Source organism: Trichosurus vulpecula, chromosome 6 (genome assembly GCF_011100635.1).
Source record: "Trichosurus vulpecula isolate mTriVul1 chromosome 6, mTriVul1.pri, whole genome shotgun sequence".
Lineage (NCBI taxonomy): Eukaryota > Metazoa > Chordata > Mammalia > Diprotodontia > Phalangeridae > Trichosurus > Trichosurus vulpecula.
This window is the reverse complement of record NC_050578.1, coordinates 220,609,003-220,627,319: the sequence shown is the minus strand read 5'-3', so window position 1 is coordinate 220,627,319 and position 18,317 is coordinate 220,609,003. Positions and strand designations below refer to the sequence as shown.

Sequence of the window (18,317 nt, the reverse complement as noted above, 5' to 3'; positions counted from 1 at the left end):
GTGAAGTCCCTTCTGTGCTGAATGAGTGAGGCAATCAGGAAGGAATAAAAAGATGGCCTTCATGCAGTGAGTACCCCATTGAGGTTGGATAAAATGAGTAATGTATCCAGACAGCATGAGGATGACTTCCTCCAGCTGTGTGAAAGGGATGGGGAGGGGGCAGAGATTAGGAAGCTCCAGGCAATGCTAACTAGAGTGGCGGAGAATGCCATGGAAGCTGGGGAGAGACAGGTCTCAGTGAGAGCCAAAAGGTCCAGGACTAAAGGTGTTTTTTTTGCTGTGAAGTGGAGATTACAGTGAGCACAGGAGAAAGTGTAGGCAGTGACTGAGAGAGAGCCACAGCTTGAATAGGACTCGGAAGGAAGGAAAAGAATGTGAGGTGACAGTTTGGTCCTACATGATTGTGATTGGTGAATACAGGAGTAAGGAGAGAAAGAGCATAGGTAATGGTAAATTGTAAAGAGCAGTCTTCAGGGTTGGGCAGCTTCCAAAGGGGCCTAGCTCATCCAAGTGGTGGGGACAACCACGTTGCTGTTTCAGCTGGCTTCTCATCCCTCAACCCCACCCCACTCCCATGGAGTCTGGAAAGCTAGGCCAGGGAGAGGGAGAAGGGCCCTGGCCAGCCTAAATGGAGTCAGAATCATTGGTTGTTAGGATTATCCGGGAGCCCTGCCCCTTATCTCCACTGAGGCTGCCTGGAGTGTATTTTCACAGAGAAACAGTTTTATAAATAGTTTCTGTAGAACTCATAATAGCACTATGCTTGGGCCACACTGTGGATTAAAGGGGCTTTTATAGGCTGGTCTGGGAAGCTAGCCACCATTTCCTTGGGAAATTGTTACAATTTACAAATAAAGTTTTGGAGCTTCTTGTTTTATTAGCATTTCTGCAGCAAGAAGACATAGCTTTATAGTTTTAGAAAGTCCACATGCTTGGCATCAATTGTACTGTTGGTGATAGAGAACCTACTCTTATCTTAAGTCTGCTTTTCTACAGAGTATCAGTCACATAATGAGCACATTTATTAAGTGCCTGCTGTGCACTGAAGTACAAAGACAAAAATGAAGCATAACAAGGAGCATAACAGCACTTACACACATGAGTCCAAGCAAAATAAAGACGATCTGCATGGATAAGGATCCTAGCATCTGGGGAGACCTAGAGAATCCTCATGTATAAGGTGGCACTTAATCAGAGTATCCAACATTGTTATAATGCTTTAAGGTTTGCAGAGCACTTTATAAGTATCATTATTCCCCCATTTGACTTGAGTTCGGTTTTAAAGGAAACTAGATTCTGAGAAGCCTAGGTGGAGAGGGAGTGTGTTCCAGGCAGAGGAGACAGCCAGTGCTAAAAATAAGCGGAGCTTGTATATATGAAAATGCCATCATTGTATTACAATGAAAAATAAAATCATTTAAATTAGGAAAAATGCCTTCCAGTTCTGGTTTCATTCTAAAGAAGAGAAGCAGAAGGTTATATGGGGAAGTTGCCATGAGACCCATTCGTCAAGGCTACTGTTGCTCTGTTAACATCAAAAAATCTAAACTTACATAAATTATGGTGGGGTTGGCTTTGTTAATGAATTATTTCAAAGAAAATACTCTGCTCATCACAGTCTTTCTGATCTAGGCTTCATTGTAGCCTTGATTACAGACAGATAGATGAGAAGTTTTCAGAGGGAGCTGTTGTCTCTCAGAAACAGGAAGAAGCTTGGGATTCTGTATATATCCACGTGTCAAAGCAGTGGCTGCTCAGATGCTGTCACAAGCTTGTGAACCTGGTTTAAAAGTATCTCTAAAGACCATCTTGTCATACTCCTTGTCACCATAGGGAGCAGGGTGGCTTGACCCCAAACTTGGGGAGAAACAGGTACAGTCTATTGTCTGAGGTCCTGCAGCATAGCCGCTTAATGAACACATGCTAATTAGCCTCATGTTTGTTTTTAGGCCAGAAAATCAGTCCAGAAGGAAAAGCTAAAATCCAGCTTCAGCTGGTCCTACATGCAGGAGACACAACCAACTTCCATTTTTCCAATGAAAGCACAGCTGTAAAGGAGCGAGATGCTGTGAAAGACCTTCTTCAGCAGTTGCTACCTAAATTCAAGAGGAAAGCCAATAAAGAACTGGAAGAGAAAAACAGGTGAAGGGCAGGGAGAAGCAAGGGCATGGCCTTCAGTCTCTTCAGCTCTGCCTTATTATTCCCACTTGGGCTGCATTTGAGATTGCCCACAGTAGCAATGATGCCTCACTAAAAGGCTTCCAATTTTTCAAATTACTTTCATGTGTGTTCCCATTTAATCCTAACAATAGCCACAAGGTAGGGATTATTATTCCTATTTTACAAATGATGGAAGTGATATTAAGAGAAGTTAAGTAGTTTGCTGAAGTTCCACAACCTGTCACTAACAGGGCTGAAATTGGAATTCTTATCTCCTGATTCCTAGAATCATAGTCTTTTCATTGAGGCATACCAGACTATTTAAGGAACTGAAGAGGAATCGTCTTGAAGTAAAAAAGAGAGGATGAGTGCCCAGTTGAGATATCAGGAGAAAATGTCAGTGTGTCTAGTCTTCCAGAGAGTGTTTTGCCCGACATATAAACCACAGAAATGAGAGTGGGGGTTGGGAGAGATTGCCTCAGAATTTGAGTTTAAATTAAAAACTACTATAATTCTTCAGGCTGTCAGTATACATGTCTACTCAGTGTTTCATCAGTGGTCAAAATTTTCCTGGGCAAAACAGTCATTGGAATAAATTGTGTGCTGAAAATTCACCATCACCACCATCCAAGGCAGTACTGCTCCATAATTACCATACCCACCTCCAGCCCAAATACACTCCCCTCTAAAATGCTTTCTACTTTGACTATTAAAGAAAGGATCCATAGTGTTGACCTTTGATATCAATTCAGGATTATGTGTTTCGATACTGCTAGTCTTTGAAACTTGAAGCTGATTGATACATTATTCTAGAAAGTTCAATTTTTATTTAATACGTTCTATCACCAGAATGCTGCAAGAAGATCCTGTTTTGTTTCAGCTTTATAAAGACCTGGTTGTGAGTCAGGTGATCAGTGCTGAGGAATTCTGGGCCAATCGTTTAAGCATGAATACCATGGATAGCCCTGCGGCATCCAATCACAAGCAGGATGTGGGCATTTCTGCAGCATTTCTGGTATGTGACCTGCTTTTATCCTCAGACTTCTAAAGAAAGAAAAATTGAAAATTATATGCCTGGTAGTAGATAGAAGTTTATAATGTATATGCCAGATCTTCCACCAGAACTTTGGTGTTTTCTGGCAAGAGTAAAAATATTATATTGAATTTAAAATTCTTTATCTATGTTCTCAATCTGTTAAAATGACATCACATAGTAAATGTGTCTATTTTGACCTCTGTGCCGTTTGTGCTTTCTTGTCCTTTAGACCAAGTCTGCGTAAATAGATAGTGCTCGGATTGTTGATTATTCTGGCTCTAAGGCTATCTGAGCTTTAAGCAGAGCAGCCTATGTTCAATATTGTCCTACTAATTAGTCCTTGTTTCCCCTTTGTTTTAACTTATGGCCTTACCTATTCTTAAAGTTCTGCCTTCTGATGCATTTTTGTAATTATCTAAGTGAAAATGCATTACAAAATTGAGAAGAGTGTAGTGTAGTCGATGGCTAACCTCAGAATCTTCGAGACCTGCCTGGGTTCAAGGCTCATTCCTGGCACATACTGGTTTCATGATCCTGAGAGACACTTGGTCTCTCAGTGCCCAGGCAGCTGTTTTAGACTGTAGGTAGCTGGTTCTCATTGGTAGAGGGAAATCGTTTATCTGAGAGTTCCTTCTGCCATAGAGTTAAGCAGTAACTCTTTATATCATTTTGGAAGTAGATGAGGTTCCCAGGACAAGATAAATACTCAGCATTTGTCAGCCCTTTGCCACCCTTGAACTTGGCCATTTTGCTACATTGTGAAATTTCCTAGAAATAAAATTTTTCAGAGATGGGTTATTGGGCATATGAAACCAGAGCTTTGGGGCCCTGACTTAGTGACAGAGAAAATGGCCAGGAAGGAGATAGATGGCAACCCAAATGGTTGAGAGAGGCTAAAGTTCTGTTCCCTGCACCCAGTCTATGGTTAGCCCTCTAGTGTTATCCTTCTTGTGTCATTCCAATTGACTTCTGTTTGTATTCTTTCTCTTAGGCTGATGTCCGCCCCCAAACAGATGGCTGTAATGGGCTAAGATACAATTTAACTTCTGATATCATCGAGTCCATATTTAGGACCTACCCAGCAGGTAAGAAGTCACTATTCCGTCAGAGAGAGAAAGAGAGAGAGGGAGAGAGAGACAGTGTCATGCGTCATGCAATGCATTTTTGAAAGACAGCTCCCGATTTTTGCTGTTACTTCATTGGTTGAAAAGCCTTTCTTTTCTTTCTTTTCAGAGTTTGTCTTCTCATAGCTAAACTTAATTTGATCAGATTAGGTTTCTCAGAAAGATTAAGACCATCGTTTTTATTTTTTGATTCATAGAGTGAACCACATAATACAAATCCAAAGCATTTTGTTTCATTTAGAATTATATATTCACATTAATATTATACTAATTTATCATCTGCTACTTGTGCCTAGATTCTATGTAATTAATCTCATTTACAGTCTCAGAGATAGATAAGATTTTAGGGACTTTAAGGTACTACCTACCTGCCTTACTAGTTGTACTTAGTTTCCTTTATGGGGATCACAATCCATGTCTTGCCACCTCTGTGGGGCTGTACCAGGATCTATCCAGAATCTTCTTCCTCTATTAATTTCCTTTCTTGGTGACTTCAAATCCCGTGAGTTCAACTGTCCTGTCTAATCACATGACACCTGAATCCATGTCCCAGCCTTGATCTCCTGCATGCCACGCTTGTGTCTCATCTGCCTCCTAGACTTATCCACGTGGGTATCCCATTAAAACTCAGCATGTCCAAACAGCTCATCATCTTTCCCCAAACCCACCCCTCCACTTCCTATTTCTGTCTGGGTCACTACAGTCATCCAAGCCACCAGGGCTCCAGACTCTAAGAAGCATTGTTTACACTCTCCCCACCAACAGTGGCCAGTTAGCAGTTGCCAAGTCTGGTCAGTTCTGCCTCCACAAAATCTCTCATTCATGTTCCTTTCTCTCCACAAGCTCTACAGCCACCCAAATTTACCCACCTCCTGACCTCTCAGCAGGACTGTCACAGTGGTCTCCTGATGGATCTCCCTTCCTCCTCACCTCTCAGACTGATATTCCTGTGGCGCAAGCCTTTGACAACCTGCCTTTTCAAACATTGAACATTATCCTTTTTCATCCAATCTTTACTATAGTCAAACTCACCTAACTGTTTGCTGTATAGGATATGCCTATCCCATTTCCATATATAGGCTGTCTCCTGTACCTGGAATGCTTTCCTTCTGTTCCTCAGCCTCCTAGAACTTCCAACTCCCTTCAAGACTTCTTTCTGATTCCCCTAGTTCTTAGTGATTCTTCTTCTCTCCCCAAAAAATTACTTGCAGTCATTTATATTTATTAATCTGTGTCTAGGTTGACACGCACATACCCCTCTTTAGTGCGCGTGCGCGCGCGCACACACACACCTCTTTAGCTCCCTGAGGGTAAAAACTATTATGTTTTTGTTCTTGTTTCATCAGCACTTGGTATACCATAGCACGGCATATATTGGTACCTAATGTATATTTGTTGAATTAAATTACCTTATGCACAATTTCCCTATACATTGTCTAAGATCACTGATCATACATTCTTTACTTAAACTCCTCCAGTGATGAGGAATTCACCTCATAAGGAATCTCATTCCATTTTTGGACAATTATTATTAGAAAGCTCTCTTTATAGAGTTGTGGTCTGTCTCCCTGTGACTCTAATGCATTAGTCCTAATTCTCCCTTTGGAACCACATGAAATAAGTCTAGTCCCTCTTCATGTTGTGGCCCTTCTATATTTTAAGAACTTTCATATGCAATTTAAATCTGTTATTCTTTAGGCTAATTACCCATGGCCTTGTTTTGAGTTTCTTTTGAGAGCATATAATAGAAATTTGTTTTAATTTGCTTTGCTTTTAAGTAGTGTCTAGATTCTCTATAGCTTTTTTCATTAAACAGCTTTATCTGTATTGTGTTTCCCCACAGTAAAAATGAAATATGCAGAAAACGTTCCACATAACATGACAGAAAAAGAGTTCTGGACACGATTTTTTCAATCCCATTATTTTCATAGGGATCGGCTTAACACAGGGTCAAAAGATCTCTTTGCAGAATGTGCCAAAATGGATGAAAAGGGTGAGTGATCTGTGTTATTTCTGTCAGAATTCTGATTTTTTTTTTTTACTGTTATAATTCTTTTTTTATTATTTATTTATATTTTTTTTATCTTTAGTTTACAACACACGGTTCTACATAATTTTGAGTTCCAGATTTTCTCCCCTCCCTCTCCCCTCATTCCCCAAGATGGCATGGAATCTCATATAACTACCATGTATAACTTCGCATTGAATTAATTTATACACTAGTCGAGTTGTGGAGAAGAATTAAGCATTCTGATTTAGATCAAGGGTTGTTAATTCCTAAAATGATGTGAATTGACGCAACTTTGAGTTTTATTTGATTTTCTAGGCTTAAAAACAATGGTATCACTAGGAGTGAAAAACCCTCTACTAGATTTGACAGCACTGGAGGATAAATCATTAGATGAGGTAAGGAAAAAATGGAAGGCTTTTATTAGGAAAGAACAGAATCCCAAATATATGGTTTTGAAGCAGTCTAAGGCAGGCATTCTTAACCGTGGGGCCCATAAATCGATATCAGGGGGCCTAAACTTGAATGGAATTAAATCTTTAATTTCTACTAACTGCTAACTGAAATTTAGCATTTCTTTCAGTTATGAATATGAGCAACCACAGTAATATTAGGCATCATCACACTAACCAAATGGTCCATAACACACACACACAAAAATAATTCTGCCAAACAGTTTGGAACTATGCCCAAAGGGCTATGAAATTGTGCATGCTGGCAAAGAATTGGAATTTGAGGGGATGCGTATCAGTTGAACAAGTTGTGCTATATGATTGTGATGGAATGTTGTTGTGCTATAAGAAATGTTGGAGGGGGATCAGAAAAACCTGGTAAGACTTATATGAATTGAAGCAAAATGGAATGAGGAGAACCAGGACATTGTACATAGTAATAGCAATACTGTAATTATCAGCTGCAAAAGACTTAGTGGTTCTGATCAATATAGCGAGCCAAGACAGTTCCAAAGGACTTGTGATAAAAAAATACTGTCTACCTCCAGAGAGAGAACTGATGAACTGAGTGCAAACTGAAGTATAATTTTTTCACTTTATTTTTCGTACTTTTTTGGTTTTTTGCAACATGGCTAATACAAAAATATGTTTTGCATGATTTCACACATGTAATTAATACATTGCTTGCCTTCTCAGTGGGTTGACAGAGAATTTGGACCTAAAAATGGGGGAGGGGGGTGAAGAATGTTAAAAATAAACAAAAAAGGTTAAGAATCCGTAATCTTGGGTATCACCAGATCCAGTGACAAAATGGCATGTGCTTTCTACTGCATAATTCCCAATTCCGTCAAACAAACATTTCCTGAATGCCCTGTTTTATAGTGAGCTGTGTTTCACTGTAAAGAAGATGGAATGGTAAATGGCATAGTTTCTAGCCAGTAATATGACATGCTCAGAAAGAAATATTGAGTGTACAAGCACATGAATGGTACAGAGTGCCATGGTGGTCCATGGAAGGGGAAGGATCACTTCTGGCTTATGGAGGGAGGAGGGGTGGAATTGAGGGAGAACATAAAACAAGGAAGACACTGAGAAATACCTTTAATTCAAATAATATATAACTTTATCAATGTGGGAATATTCCCTCCATCACTCAGTAGCAATCTACATGAATTGCTGTGGCCAAAAAGATCAAATAGAGTTCCTGACCTGGTGACCAACTTTCTGGTGGTGGGCCCCTCCAGATGTACTCAGACTAGTTCCCAGATAATAAACAGAAATCATCACCAAGCTGTAAGGAATCATGAAAGTGGATAGGCCTTATTGTTTCATAAGAGTTACTTCTACTAACAAGAATTGTCTACAGTGACCCTCTTGTTGTATACTTTGTTATGGTTCGTGTGAGGTATGATCAGCAGTGTCCTAATTAATTTCCATCAATTTGTTCTCTTACAATTTGAAACTCCTGTTTCCTGGAAAGGGTAAAATGGTGTTCTATAGTACATTTAGGTCATCCCTCTAATTCTGCAGGTCTTATAATAAAGCAAATTTCTCTACACTTGTGATTAGCTTGTTCCACTTGTGGCATGAGACTAGGAAGAGTATGAACTCTGATGTGATAGTATATGTGGGGAAATATTTTTCACCTAGTATCTAATGTCCAATGTTACAAATTAGATTTTGCATTATTCTTAAGGGGTAGAAATAAATTGGAAAAATGTCTGTTTTGCTAACAGTGAATAATTCTGATGAATTTAAATTTGTTAAATTTAAATTTAATTTAGATTTTTGTTGATGCCTAACTTTAAAATAGAAATTCTATCTCAATTCCTTGATATTTAAAAATATGCACTACATACATCACGACTTAGATATTTTAATATCTCAATGGATCTGTGGTAGTGTGAAAACAAGTCCTAGACAGAACATTCACTCAGCACTAAAGCAGTGACAGTCCGGGGGAGGGAGTCGACAGATTTTCCTAGAGGCCTGGGAAGTTATTACAAGGTATGTGTGGTGTAGAAACATAGCTACTAATTTCTCTCCTAAGGGCTGGAGGAGGGGCAGTAAAAGGGACCAGACCTATGATTCCATTTAATATAGAAAATTTAAAGAAATTAAAGAATCCATGTGTTGCTGCTCTTCCACTCTTAGTCCTAGAGAATGGCCTGGGCCATTCTTTGTATGAATGAATCCAGGTTTTTCTGACTCCTAGGCCAGCTTTCTATCCATTAAGCCATACTACTTCTCTCCTGAATTAACAACTTTGTCATTATGCACGAGTCAGTATTCAATAATCTTTTCAGTTAATACATACTGATAATACAGCTATCACCATTAGAGGAAGGGTGATCTATAAATTTTTAGACATTAAGAGGGACCCTGATCCTCAAAAAATTCATGAAGGGCCTTTCCCCCAGTTCTTGGTTTGGGGTTGGGGGGTGGGGCAGGCAGTGTTTCCATTGTTGGGTTTTGTTTTGTTTTTAAATATTTCATGGGTAACAGCATAGCACTTGGTCTCTTATCCCTCACTCTCCCTGTTTCCAGCCCACCTCTTTTTCTGGTCCTACTTGTATGAATTTACTTAATGTTTTTTATTCCATTCCTTAAGTGCAAGTCTTCATAGGTAATATGCTTAACAGTTTTATACCTAAAATTTAGTGGTTGGCGGGGGTGGGGAGGGTTAATTCAACAGTGTTCTTTCATACGAGTGTGTATTCTCCCAAAGATTAGCTGTAATAGTTGATCAGAAGGAGCCTTATTTGGGAGCCTGGAGGAAAAGTCCTATTTTTCATATATTTTATACTATAACTTCACATTGTTCTTTACAGGGCTATGGGGTTTCCCCTGTGCCATCTACTTCCAGCTCTTCAAAATCCATAAAAGAAAATAGCAATGCCGCAATCATCAAGAGATTTAACCATCACAGTGCTATGGTCCTGGCAGCGGGTCTCAGGAAACAGTTAAGTTTTAATGTTTACAGAAGAGTAGCATTTGGAATCTTGAAGGTATGTCCATGTTTTCTCTCACCCTGTGCGTTTTTAAAAATATATCTCTTTTTTTCCACTTTAAGTGAAGCACAAAACGATCACAATAATGAAAACAGCAGCACAGATGGGAACTCTCGGGATTCAGACTTCTTTCAGCCACCAGTCAAAAGGGTAAGGGATAGGACGGTTACTTGGTGACAGATTCAGTCTTCCTTTGCTTTTATTCTGTACACTCTCCCTCCCTCCTTGATACTCAGAATTTGGAGTTGAAAGGGACTAGTCCCACAACTGTATTTTATTGAAGAAGAAACTAAAAACCAGCGAAGGTTATCATCTGTACAGGGTCACAGATCCTGTAGGAAACATAAAGACAGAAAACAATGATTGGCTAATAAGCATCTTTGATCTTTGGTAACTATAGGCAGAATTATAATTTTTTTTTTTCACAATACCCAGACAGAAATGAATTTGGGCAAACTAGTGGGGCCGGCCTGCAGGTAGATAAGTATTTTATCAGTCCCCCTTTTCTGGGAAGTCACATTTGGTCCTAAAAATGTTAGCGAGTCATTGTAGTGAGCAGGAGAGGAAGGTGATAACTGAACAATGCAGAGCAAGGAAAAAGTGCTTTCGAAATGTCTCTTATTTAAGTCTTTTCTGAAATCTGTTTATTGCTACATAATGTGTTATCATGAATCCTAATACTTCAGGTGGTGCTTTTTATTGGGTATATTGAAAGACAAATGAAGAGAAAGGTGGCATGAGACTTGGTTTCTCTTATTTACTTCAGTTATCTTAAGTATCTTTTGGCAAGTAATCTCGTGTGTTTATAAATAATTGCAGGTAAAGTTACAGGAATCCATTGAATATGAAGACTTGGGGAAAAATAATAGCATAAAAACAATTGCACTAAGCCTGAAGAAGTCAGACAGGTGAGTTCATCCTCAGGTGCGGCTGTTTTATAAGCAGGCTTTGCGCAGTGATTCTGCCCCAGTCCTTTCTGCAACGGCTTCTGTACTTTGGCCAGTCACCGCGACTCAAATGGAATATCTGTTCTTAGCAAAGATTCCCTCGCAAGATTTACATCTTAACTGAAATGATTACAGTTCAGGACTCACAATATACATCTCGTGACCTGAAGGTCCAGTGAATGAGTTCTCCATAAATTTGTCACCTTCTTGAATATACTGTGGAGAATGAAATAATTTACGGAAATGCCTCATATTTCTGCAACATCAGGAAAATCAGATGGTGACTTCTGAGGTGATCAAAAGGCAAAACATTTCAAAGTGACCTATAATAACTTTTTCCTCCATCTTCAATCTTCAGGTATTATCATGGCCCAACTCCAATTCAGTCCCTCCAATATGCAACAAGTCAGGATATTATCAATTCTTTTCAGAGTATTAAGCAAGAGATGGAAACTTATACACCTAAACTAACTCAGGTAAGTAACTTCAGGTGGTAACTCTTTACATTTTTTTCCTATCTGTACTTAACCATCCATCTTGGGATAGATTTTGAAGGAGCTTAAAATAGTGATTTCTGCTAAATTCATCATTTCCTACCCTTCGTTTTAGGAGAATCACAGGATCCTAGAATATGAAAACTGGAAGGGACATTAGAGGTCACCTACTCCAAACTTTTTTTTTTTAACAGATGTAGGAATTGGTTGATAATAGATATTAAGTGAAGAAAAGCAGTATTGTAGCTACTCATGTTATATACATACATATATACATGTAATCTTAGTGGAAAAATTAGACTGGAAATTTCCAAGAGAGGTAGTTATGCTCTGAATGTAGTTACCTGACACAGTGGAGAACATATATTTTCAAGATTTTTCTTTTAATTAGTTGTCTTCATTTGCCATGCTTTGAAATTTTAATTAAATGATTGAATTTCTGTTGAATCAATTGCCTTTTTAGCTGCCATGAACAGAACAGATTATTACAGCCTGTTTGCTTGCCCAGTCTCTTTCACTCACTGTTGCTCATTCTACTTTACCAAAAGCAATGTGTGAAGTAATTGGGCAAAATAATTTCACTTAATCCATAAGAAAGGCCTCATTTAAGTAGCAATGTTCTCTTAGGTCTCTTTAAGACCTTAGTGACTACCCTATTTCTGGCATTCTCCATCTGGTCTTAAGGAAGGAATTAATGTCCATCCTTGAACAGTGGAAAGAGAAACATGGTGCCTCTTTGAAAGAGTAGAATGTGAAACTGTTATTGAGCTTTGAAGTGGATGAGGAAATCTTGGCTGCTCACTCCTGTTCTTCTGAATTGAAATTTTTTACTTTTATTTTTACATTTTATTAAATCTGAAGTAACTAAAAATTCTAAAGAAATTTTGTTTCTTATTCTCCAGGTTCTTTCAAGTGGTGCTGCAAGTAGTACCATCACAGCCCTATCCCCTGGAGGAGCACTTATGCAGGGAGGACCACAGCAAGCCATAAACCGTATGTGTGTCACAGGTTCAACTGGTGTCCCTTGGGTAAAAAGAGTATAGGGAGATAAAACATACTTTATAAACACTAATAAGGCTTTGTTCGTTCATATGCAAGCTTTATATTCGTAAACTGTCATAATGTAACTAGTAACATTGATTTTTTTTTAACCTGGTCCAATTGTAAGCTTATTAAGATGGAAGGAAACAAGTCAGGTTAACACGAAGTCTTATATTTATTCATTTATAACTAAATGTACAAAATAATTATCTGATCTCCCAGAGAGAATTTTAAGCTTTGAAGGTCTTTTAAGATCTCAGGGGAATGATTCCACATTGTGTTAAGAGTACAAAGTGGTCAATCTTATGGATTCTGTATATGGACCAGACAGGACTTGGATTTCCAAAGGCCTTTCCTTTTTCATGCAGAGATGGTGCCAAATGACATTCAGTCAGAACTCAAACACTTGTATGTGGCCGTGGGGGAGCTGCTGAGGCATTTCTGGTCCTGTTTTCCAGTTAACACACCATTCCTAGAAGAAAAGGTAAGGACAAAGGAATTCTAGTCAGCTTTGATTGCTGATGTGCATGGCTCAGGAAGTGGTGATTCTGGATCAGAAATATATTCTCAATGGGATAAATTTGAACTTTTACCTTAATTCAAGTTTGCTGCTTCTGAGCCCCTTTTCTATGTAAGGTATGTTGATCAAGGGCCCAAAATCCCATCAGTGCAATCATTTAAATCCTGAGGGATACCAGTAAGTACAAACATCAGTCAATTAGAACAATAGGGTAACTTGGTATTAAAGACTCAGTGACTGAATTCACCAAATGTCACCTTCAGTCCGCTTTGGAGAAGAGAGGCACTGGGAAGCAGCTCCCCCTAACGGTCAGTTGCTTCAGTTCGATTTAAGAAGCATTTATTTAGCATCTGTTAATGGGTCCCAGTTGCTGGGTGGATACAAAGCATAGAAGACTCCTAGCCCCATCTCTTGTGGAGCTTGCTTATAGTAGCAGAAGGGGAGAGAAAGCATGAGGTTTCAACAAGAGGAGAGGATCCAGCAGTTAGGAAGAGAGCATTAGTTAGGTAAAGCCTTGCAGGTTATCGTAGTTCTTTGTGAGACCTTTGCTCAAAAGACAGGTGCTGTCAGCTTCTGTTGGCATTCAAACCAGGTGGGAATCTGCTCGTTGCTACTCAGAGGGAAGAGGCTGGCTTGAAAGGGGCATTATTCCTTTGTTGTATAAGCATCTATTCAGTGCCTGCTAGGAGAAGGCATTGTGATTGATAGGCACTGGGGATACAGAGACAAAATTGATGCCATATTCTGTAAGTAAATGTGAAAGAAATGGGAAGGCCCTAGTGCCTGGAGGAAGGGTTAGGGGGTGGCCTGGAGGAAAGAGGTGGCATCTAAACAAAACCTTGGACAAAGCTAGTAATTCTACAGGGTGGGAGTGGAGGGAGCTTGCCCCAGGCATTGGCAGGTAGAATATCAGGTACAGCAACCAGTGAGTCTGGTTTGTAGCTCAGTGTTCAAAGGAGCATAATGTGCAGTAAAACCTGAGAAAGTCATAAGCTGGAACCAGATTGTGAAGGGCTTTAGTGCAAAATGGGTTTGTTGTGACCTGAGGGCAGAAAGAACCAATGGTACCTTCCTAAGTGGAAGAACTCCCCCAGCCCTGTGCTTTAGGAGTATCAATCAGCTCTTGGCAGCTGTGTGCACAGGGGACTGGAGACAGGAAAATCAGTTATCCAAAAACAGCTGAACTGAGTGGGATACGTGATTTACCAGCAGTTAGCCAGGATCTACCAAATACGAAAGAAAAGCCTGGGGTTTATGAAGAGGTGAGCAGCATAGAATGCAATCTAGGTATGTTTGTATCACTAATGAGTAACAAAAATTTGCACAAAATCCAGGCTGCTATCCTTCCTAGATAGGATGATGGGATAGGACATAGGTTAATAGGATGATAGGCTAGAGGAATTCAACTTAGCAGGAAAATGAAAGGTTTCTTGAAAAAAATGGGGAAAGTATTTCAAGGAGGAGTCTAAGAAAAGAGGTTTCATCTGTGTCAGGAGATTGGAAGATGAAAAAATGTGACAGAAAAGAAGGAGGAAGAGGTACAAAACAATAGTGGGAGTCTCTTCTTTTGGAGGAGTTGGTAGGTTCTTAGAGCCTGTGTCCAAGCTTCACCTGAAAGTCTCTTGAAACCTGGCAATCCAGGCAACCTTTTGTCTATTCCTGGGAACTCTTGCAGTTATAAACACCAATGTCAGAAGGAACCTGGAGAAGCATAGTGCTGGGACCTCTGGAGTCCTTCAAGAAACTGAAGGCCCTGTTAGGGGCAGATGTGGTGATCCATAGTATAAATGATCTGGATAGCCTAAGACTAGGGCAGGAATTCCAGAGCTGACAGTACAGTCCCCCAGGAGGGCTCAGCCACAGGCAGAGCAGGAAAATGAATAGCAGTTTAAAGAAGACGGTGCTTGGGAACAGGCACAGAAATGTAGGAATTCGGGACCCACTGCCCAAAGAAAACTTTTTTTTGAGCAAAAGTTGAAAGACCATTTATTACAAGTGTTGTGGATAAAATTCCATTTCAGATGTAAAGTGAATAAGATAGCATGTAATGTCCCTTCCAACATAGATTCCGAAACAACCAAAAGAGAAAATCTTAATATTTAGTAGTACATCAAAAGTGCATTAAACAGTATACAAATAATACTGTAATACAAGTAGCACAATAGATAGAATATGGACTTGGAGTCAAGAAGACCTGAGTTCAAATCTAACCTCACTTTCTAGCTGCTACCTTGGATAAGTCCCTTGACCTGTATTGTTTCCTCATCTGTAAAATAAAGATAATAGCACCTATCCACTAGGGTTGTTTTGAGGATTGAATGAGATAATCATTATTAAGTCCTTAGCTCAGTACCTGATACAAAGTTAGCAGTGCTACATAAAAAAGTGAGCTATTATTAATAATAATACTTTTTGAGAACCTAGGTTGGGGGAGTCATTACCAATTTGGAGACTAGAGAAGGCTTCTTGGAGTGAAGGTAGTATTTGAATTGACCTTTAAGATGGAAAACAGTATGTGGAGTCAAATCTCTGAAGGCAAGCCAAAGAATTTCCCAATTAAAGAAAATTCAGCATGGGACAAAACTAGAATATTTTGTAGTGGTTTGTGTTTTTTGTTTTGGTTTGGTTTTTGGTATTTGGTTAGGGGATAGTTTTGACCCAGACATTTTATCAACATAGAAAATTCCCAGTATGAAAACTGCATCATCTGTAGCTCACACTCTTAGAGTGTCTGGGGCACTGAAAAGCTAAATAATTTGCCGTAGTCATGGACTATATTTTTTGTTAAAAAAAAAGTTCTTCATTTATTCAGTGAACATTTTACCATTAGGTACCTACTCTGTGCCAGACATTGTGGTGGGAAAACAAGTCAGAAAGGAAACAGCCACTGCCTGCAAGGATATTACATTCTATTGGGGAAACAACATGTACACATAAAGGCAAAATAGAGTCAATAGAAGGTCATTTCAGTTGTGGGGAGGAGCATGTTGTTACAGTCACATAACTAGGAAGTGTCTGAGGTAAGGCTTGAACCGGGTCTTTTCTGATTAAAAGGCCAACTCTGTGCAGCACTGACTCTCACTGTGTATTTACTCATTTTTTTCAGGTAGTGAGGATGAAGAGTAATTTGGAACGATTCCAAGCTACTAAGCTCTGCCCATTCCAAGAAAAAATTCGGAGACAGTATTTAAGCACAAATGTAAGAAAACAGCTGATTTTAGAGTCATTTTCTATATGCGGTAAAATACTTAGATTGTATTTGATTTTGTATTAATGAGTAGACATTCTGGTTTCTTTTTCAGTTAGCCAAGATGCTTTACCATTCTACATGTAAACATAATGGGTTAAAGAGTATAGGTGGTAAAGACTGGGTAAATAGAGGTCCTCACAAGTGAGACTTCAGAAGATAACACATCTCTCTACAGACAGATGGTTTCTTATGCTAACAGCAAATAGCAAAATTTTTTCATCAAAAAAGGAATCATTTTCATTTATTTTAATCTGATAAGTGTTATCTTGTATCTCTTTGAACCTCCATAAATATGCTGCTTCTTAATCAGAAAAGTTTCTGACCCTTTAAATATATATGATATAGGAGAGCCACTTGTTAACTTTTCTTAAGAGCAGCAATTTTAGAAGTGGAAAACCATTGGCTTCCAGATTTGACTGAAATAAATCCTGTCACTGAGTGGTAGGCATCACAAGCCAAACATCTAAGTGGTTTCTCTTGTCAGTTCTGTCCCTTTGCATGCATTTGGTGTGGAGCCAGTTACCAACATAATGGAAGTCACCTCTTCCCCACAGTCTCATCACGCACGTACACACACACATAGTTTGTGCCTAACTCTCAGGACCATAGTACCCTATGACTTCCCCAATGTAACTAAATCACACCTTGAGAAGCCCCTCAACATCAATGAGTTTCTAAAGATACTGATTTTCAAGAATTTCAATAGGTGTGGGTCAAGTAATTCAGAGATATATCCATCAGAGAGCAGCCACAGCACTTCTTCTGTGAAAGCAGCTGTGAACTCCAAGGTCCCAACCCACAGTTCTCTTCTGTAATTCTAGAATCACCCCCACCTAGGCACTAGGGCACCCACTCTGCTGCATCAAACCCATCATCTTCCTTGGCTGTGCTGATCCCTTGTGCTTGTATGTGGCTTTATTCTGTTCACAGTTGACCATTTGGCTGTACATTGTGTCATCCACCAGTAAAGGGTAATGATGAGTTTGAGTCATGGTATGTCAGCAGAAACATTGCAGTCTTCCCTGCTGTTGTTAAAGTCTTTGGCTGTTTTTCAGTTGGTAAGTCACATAGAAGAGATGCTGCAGACAGCCTACAATAAACTTCACACATGGCAGTCCCGGCGCCTGCTGAAGAAGACGTGAAGGAGCCCTGGGCGTTGGAGGCTTTGGTCCCTGGGATGCTCTCTGCAGCAGTTGTGGGAACACACCCTGAGCAGCTCTCGCATCCCCCAGACGACGCTGCAGGGACGTCTGCAGCCACTGGACTTGGGAGCTGACGCTATTGAACTTGCACATTCTGGAGTGAAAGGAGCTGTGGTTAAACTTGAAAACTGGGAGGTAAATTAAGGCAGAACCAAAACAAGCTGAATTGCAAAAAAATATATATATTTTAAAAAGACACTGTTTACTGCAGTTACTCAGGAACTGCTTTTGATTTGCATTAAGAGCTGCTTTCAGAAATAAAAAGTAACTTTAAAAAGGGTGAATTGATAAAATCTGAAAATTTTTTTTGTCTAACCTTTTTTTTTTTTAAAGTATATGGCACAGGGTAGAAATTAAATGTTGTTTTTTTTTTTCCTCCACTGGATCCTCACGTTTTACTGGATTCTGTTTGTACTTTACTGAAACAGGTTGAAAAAGGAGTATTTTAAATAAAGCAGAGAGAAGCTGTCGCTCTAACCATCAGGAGACAGTTGTGGTCAGAGGCATCTTCTGCTCTGTGTTTCCTACGGAAATGAGAAGCAATAGAATTGCACTGAGCGCTTATTTGTGGTTTGGGGTCCTGGAATGACACAAGGGGAACAGTTTTGCAGAAAGTCTTGAATTTTTTATGCAAAATTTTTTCAAGAGACAATGGAACTGCATGTTTTTGTTTGAGTGCACATATGCACTGCTAAGATTTTTTTAAGATGGCATGTGCTTTGAAAGGAAACTGCCTTTTTAAGAGTTTAAAGATCTTACAAGTGAAGAGAACTATAAGAATCATTTACTTATTTTCACCTCTTTTAAGAGAAATAAAAAGTATTTCTCAAGTCTGTTTTTCTCCAGTCTCTACCTGACTGTTAAACTATTTTTGGCGAATCGATAATCATTGCATAGAGTGGAAAGCGTGTGAATGCAAAAAAAAAAAGTTAGATATGATATTGTATCTGGAATCTGTGCCATATTTTGTTCCTAATAGGATCAACTCACTGTTTATCTAAGACTTAGCTGTCTTGTATTAAAAATTATACAAAAAAAGTAAACCCGTTTTATACATACTGTTTAACTGATA

The 18,317-nt window shown here is 39.2% G+C and overlaps 1 protein-coding gene across 2 annotated transcripts in view; it reads left to right on the top strand.

The window, feature by feature from the left end:
* The window catches only part of GTF2H1 (general transcription factor IIH subunit 1), a 28,000-nt gene extending 9,683 nt beyond the window's left edge, over positions 1–18,317 (top strand). Inside the window, exons 3-16 of one of the 2 annotated variants that reach the window (XR_005010639.1) lie at positions 1,950–2,142; positions 3,010–3,175; positions 4,188–4,281; positions 6,164–6,313; positions 6,647–6,726; positions 9,612–9,742; positions 9,854–9,941; positions 10,611–10,699; positions 11,097–11,214; positions 12,135–12,225; positions 12,642–12,757; positions 15,900–15,992; positions 17,099–17,380; positions 17,674–18,317. Coding sequence is in view for 1 of the 2 variants with exons in the window: in XM_036762727.1 (XP_036618622.1) it covers positions 1,950–2,142; positions 3,010–3,175; positions 4,188–4,281; positions 6,164–6,313; positions 6,647–6,726; positions 9,612–9,742; positions 9,854–9,941; positions 10,611–10,699; positions 11,097–11,214; positions 12,135–12,225; positions 12,642–12,757; positions 15,900–15,992; positions 17,099–17,185 (1,496 nt within the window). In the remaining variant the exon portion in view is untranslated. Of the gene's footprint in view, positions 1–1,949; positions 2,143–3,009; positions 3,176–4,187; positions 4,282–6,163; positions 6,314–6,646; positions 6,727–9,611; positions 9,743–9,853; positions 9,942–10,610; positions 10,700–11,096; positions 11,215–12,134; positions 12,226–12,641; positions 12,758–15,899; positions 15,993–17,098 lie in introns of both variants that reach the window. The other variant, XM_036762727.1, reaches the window with a different exon arrangement.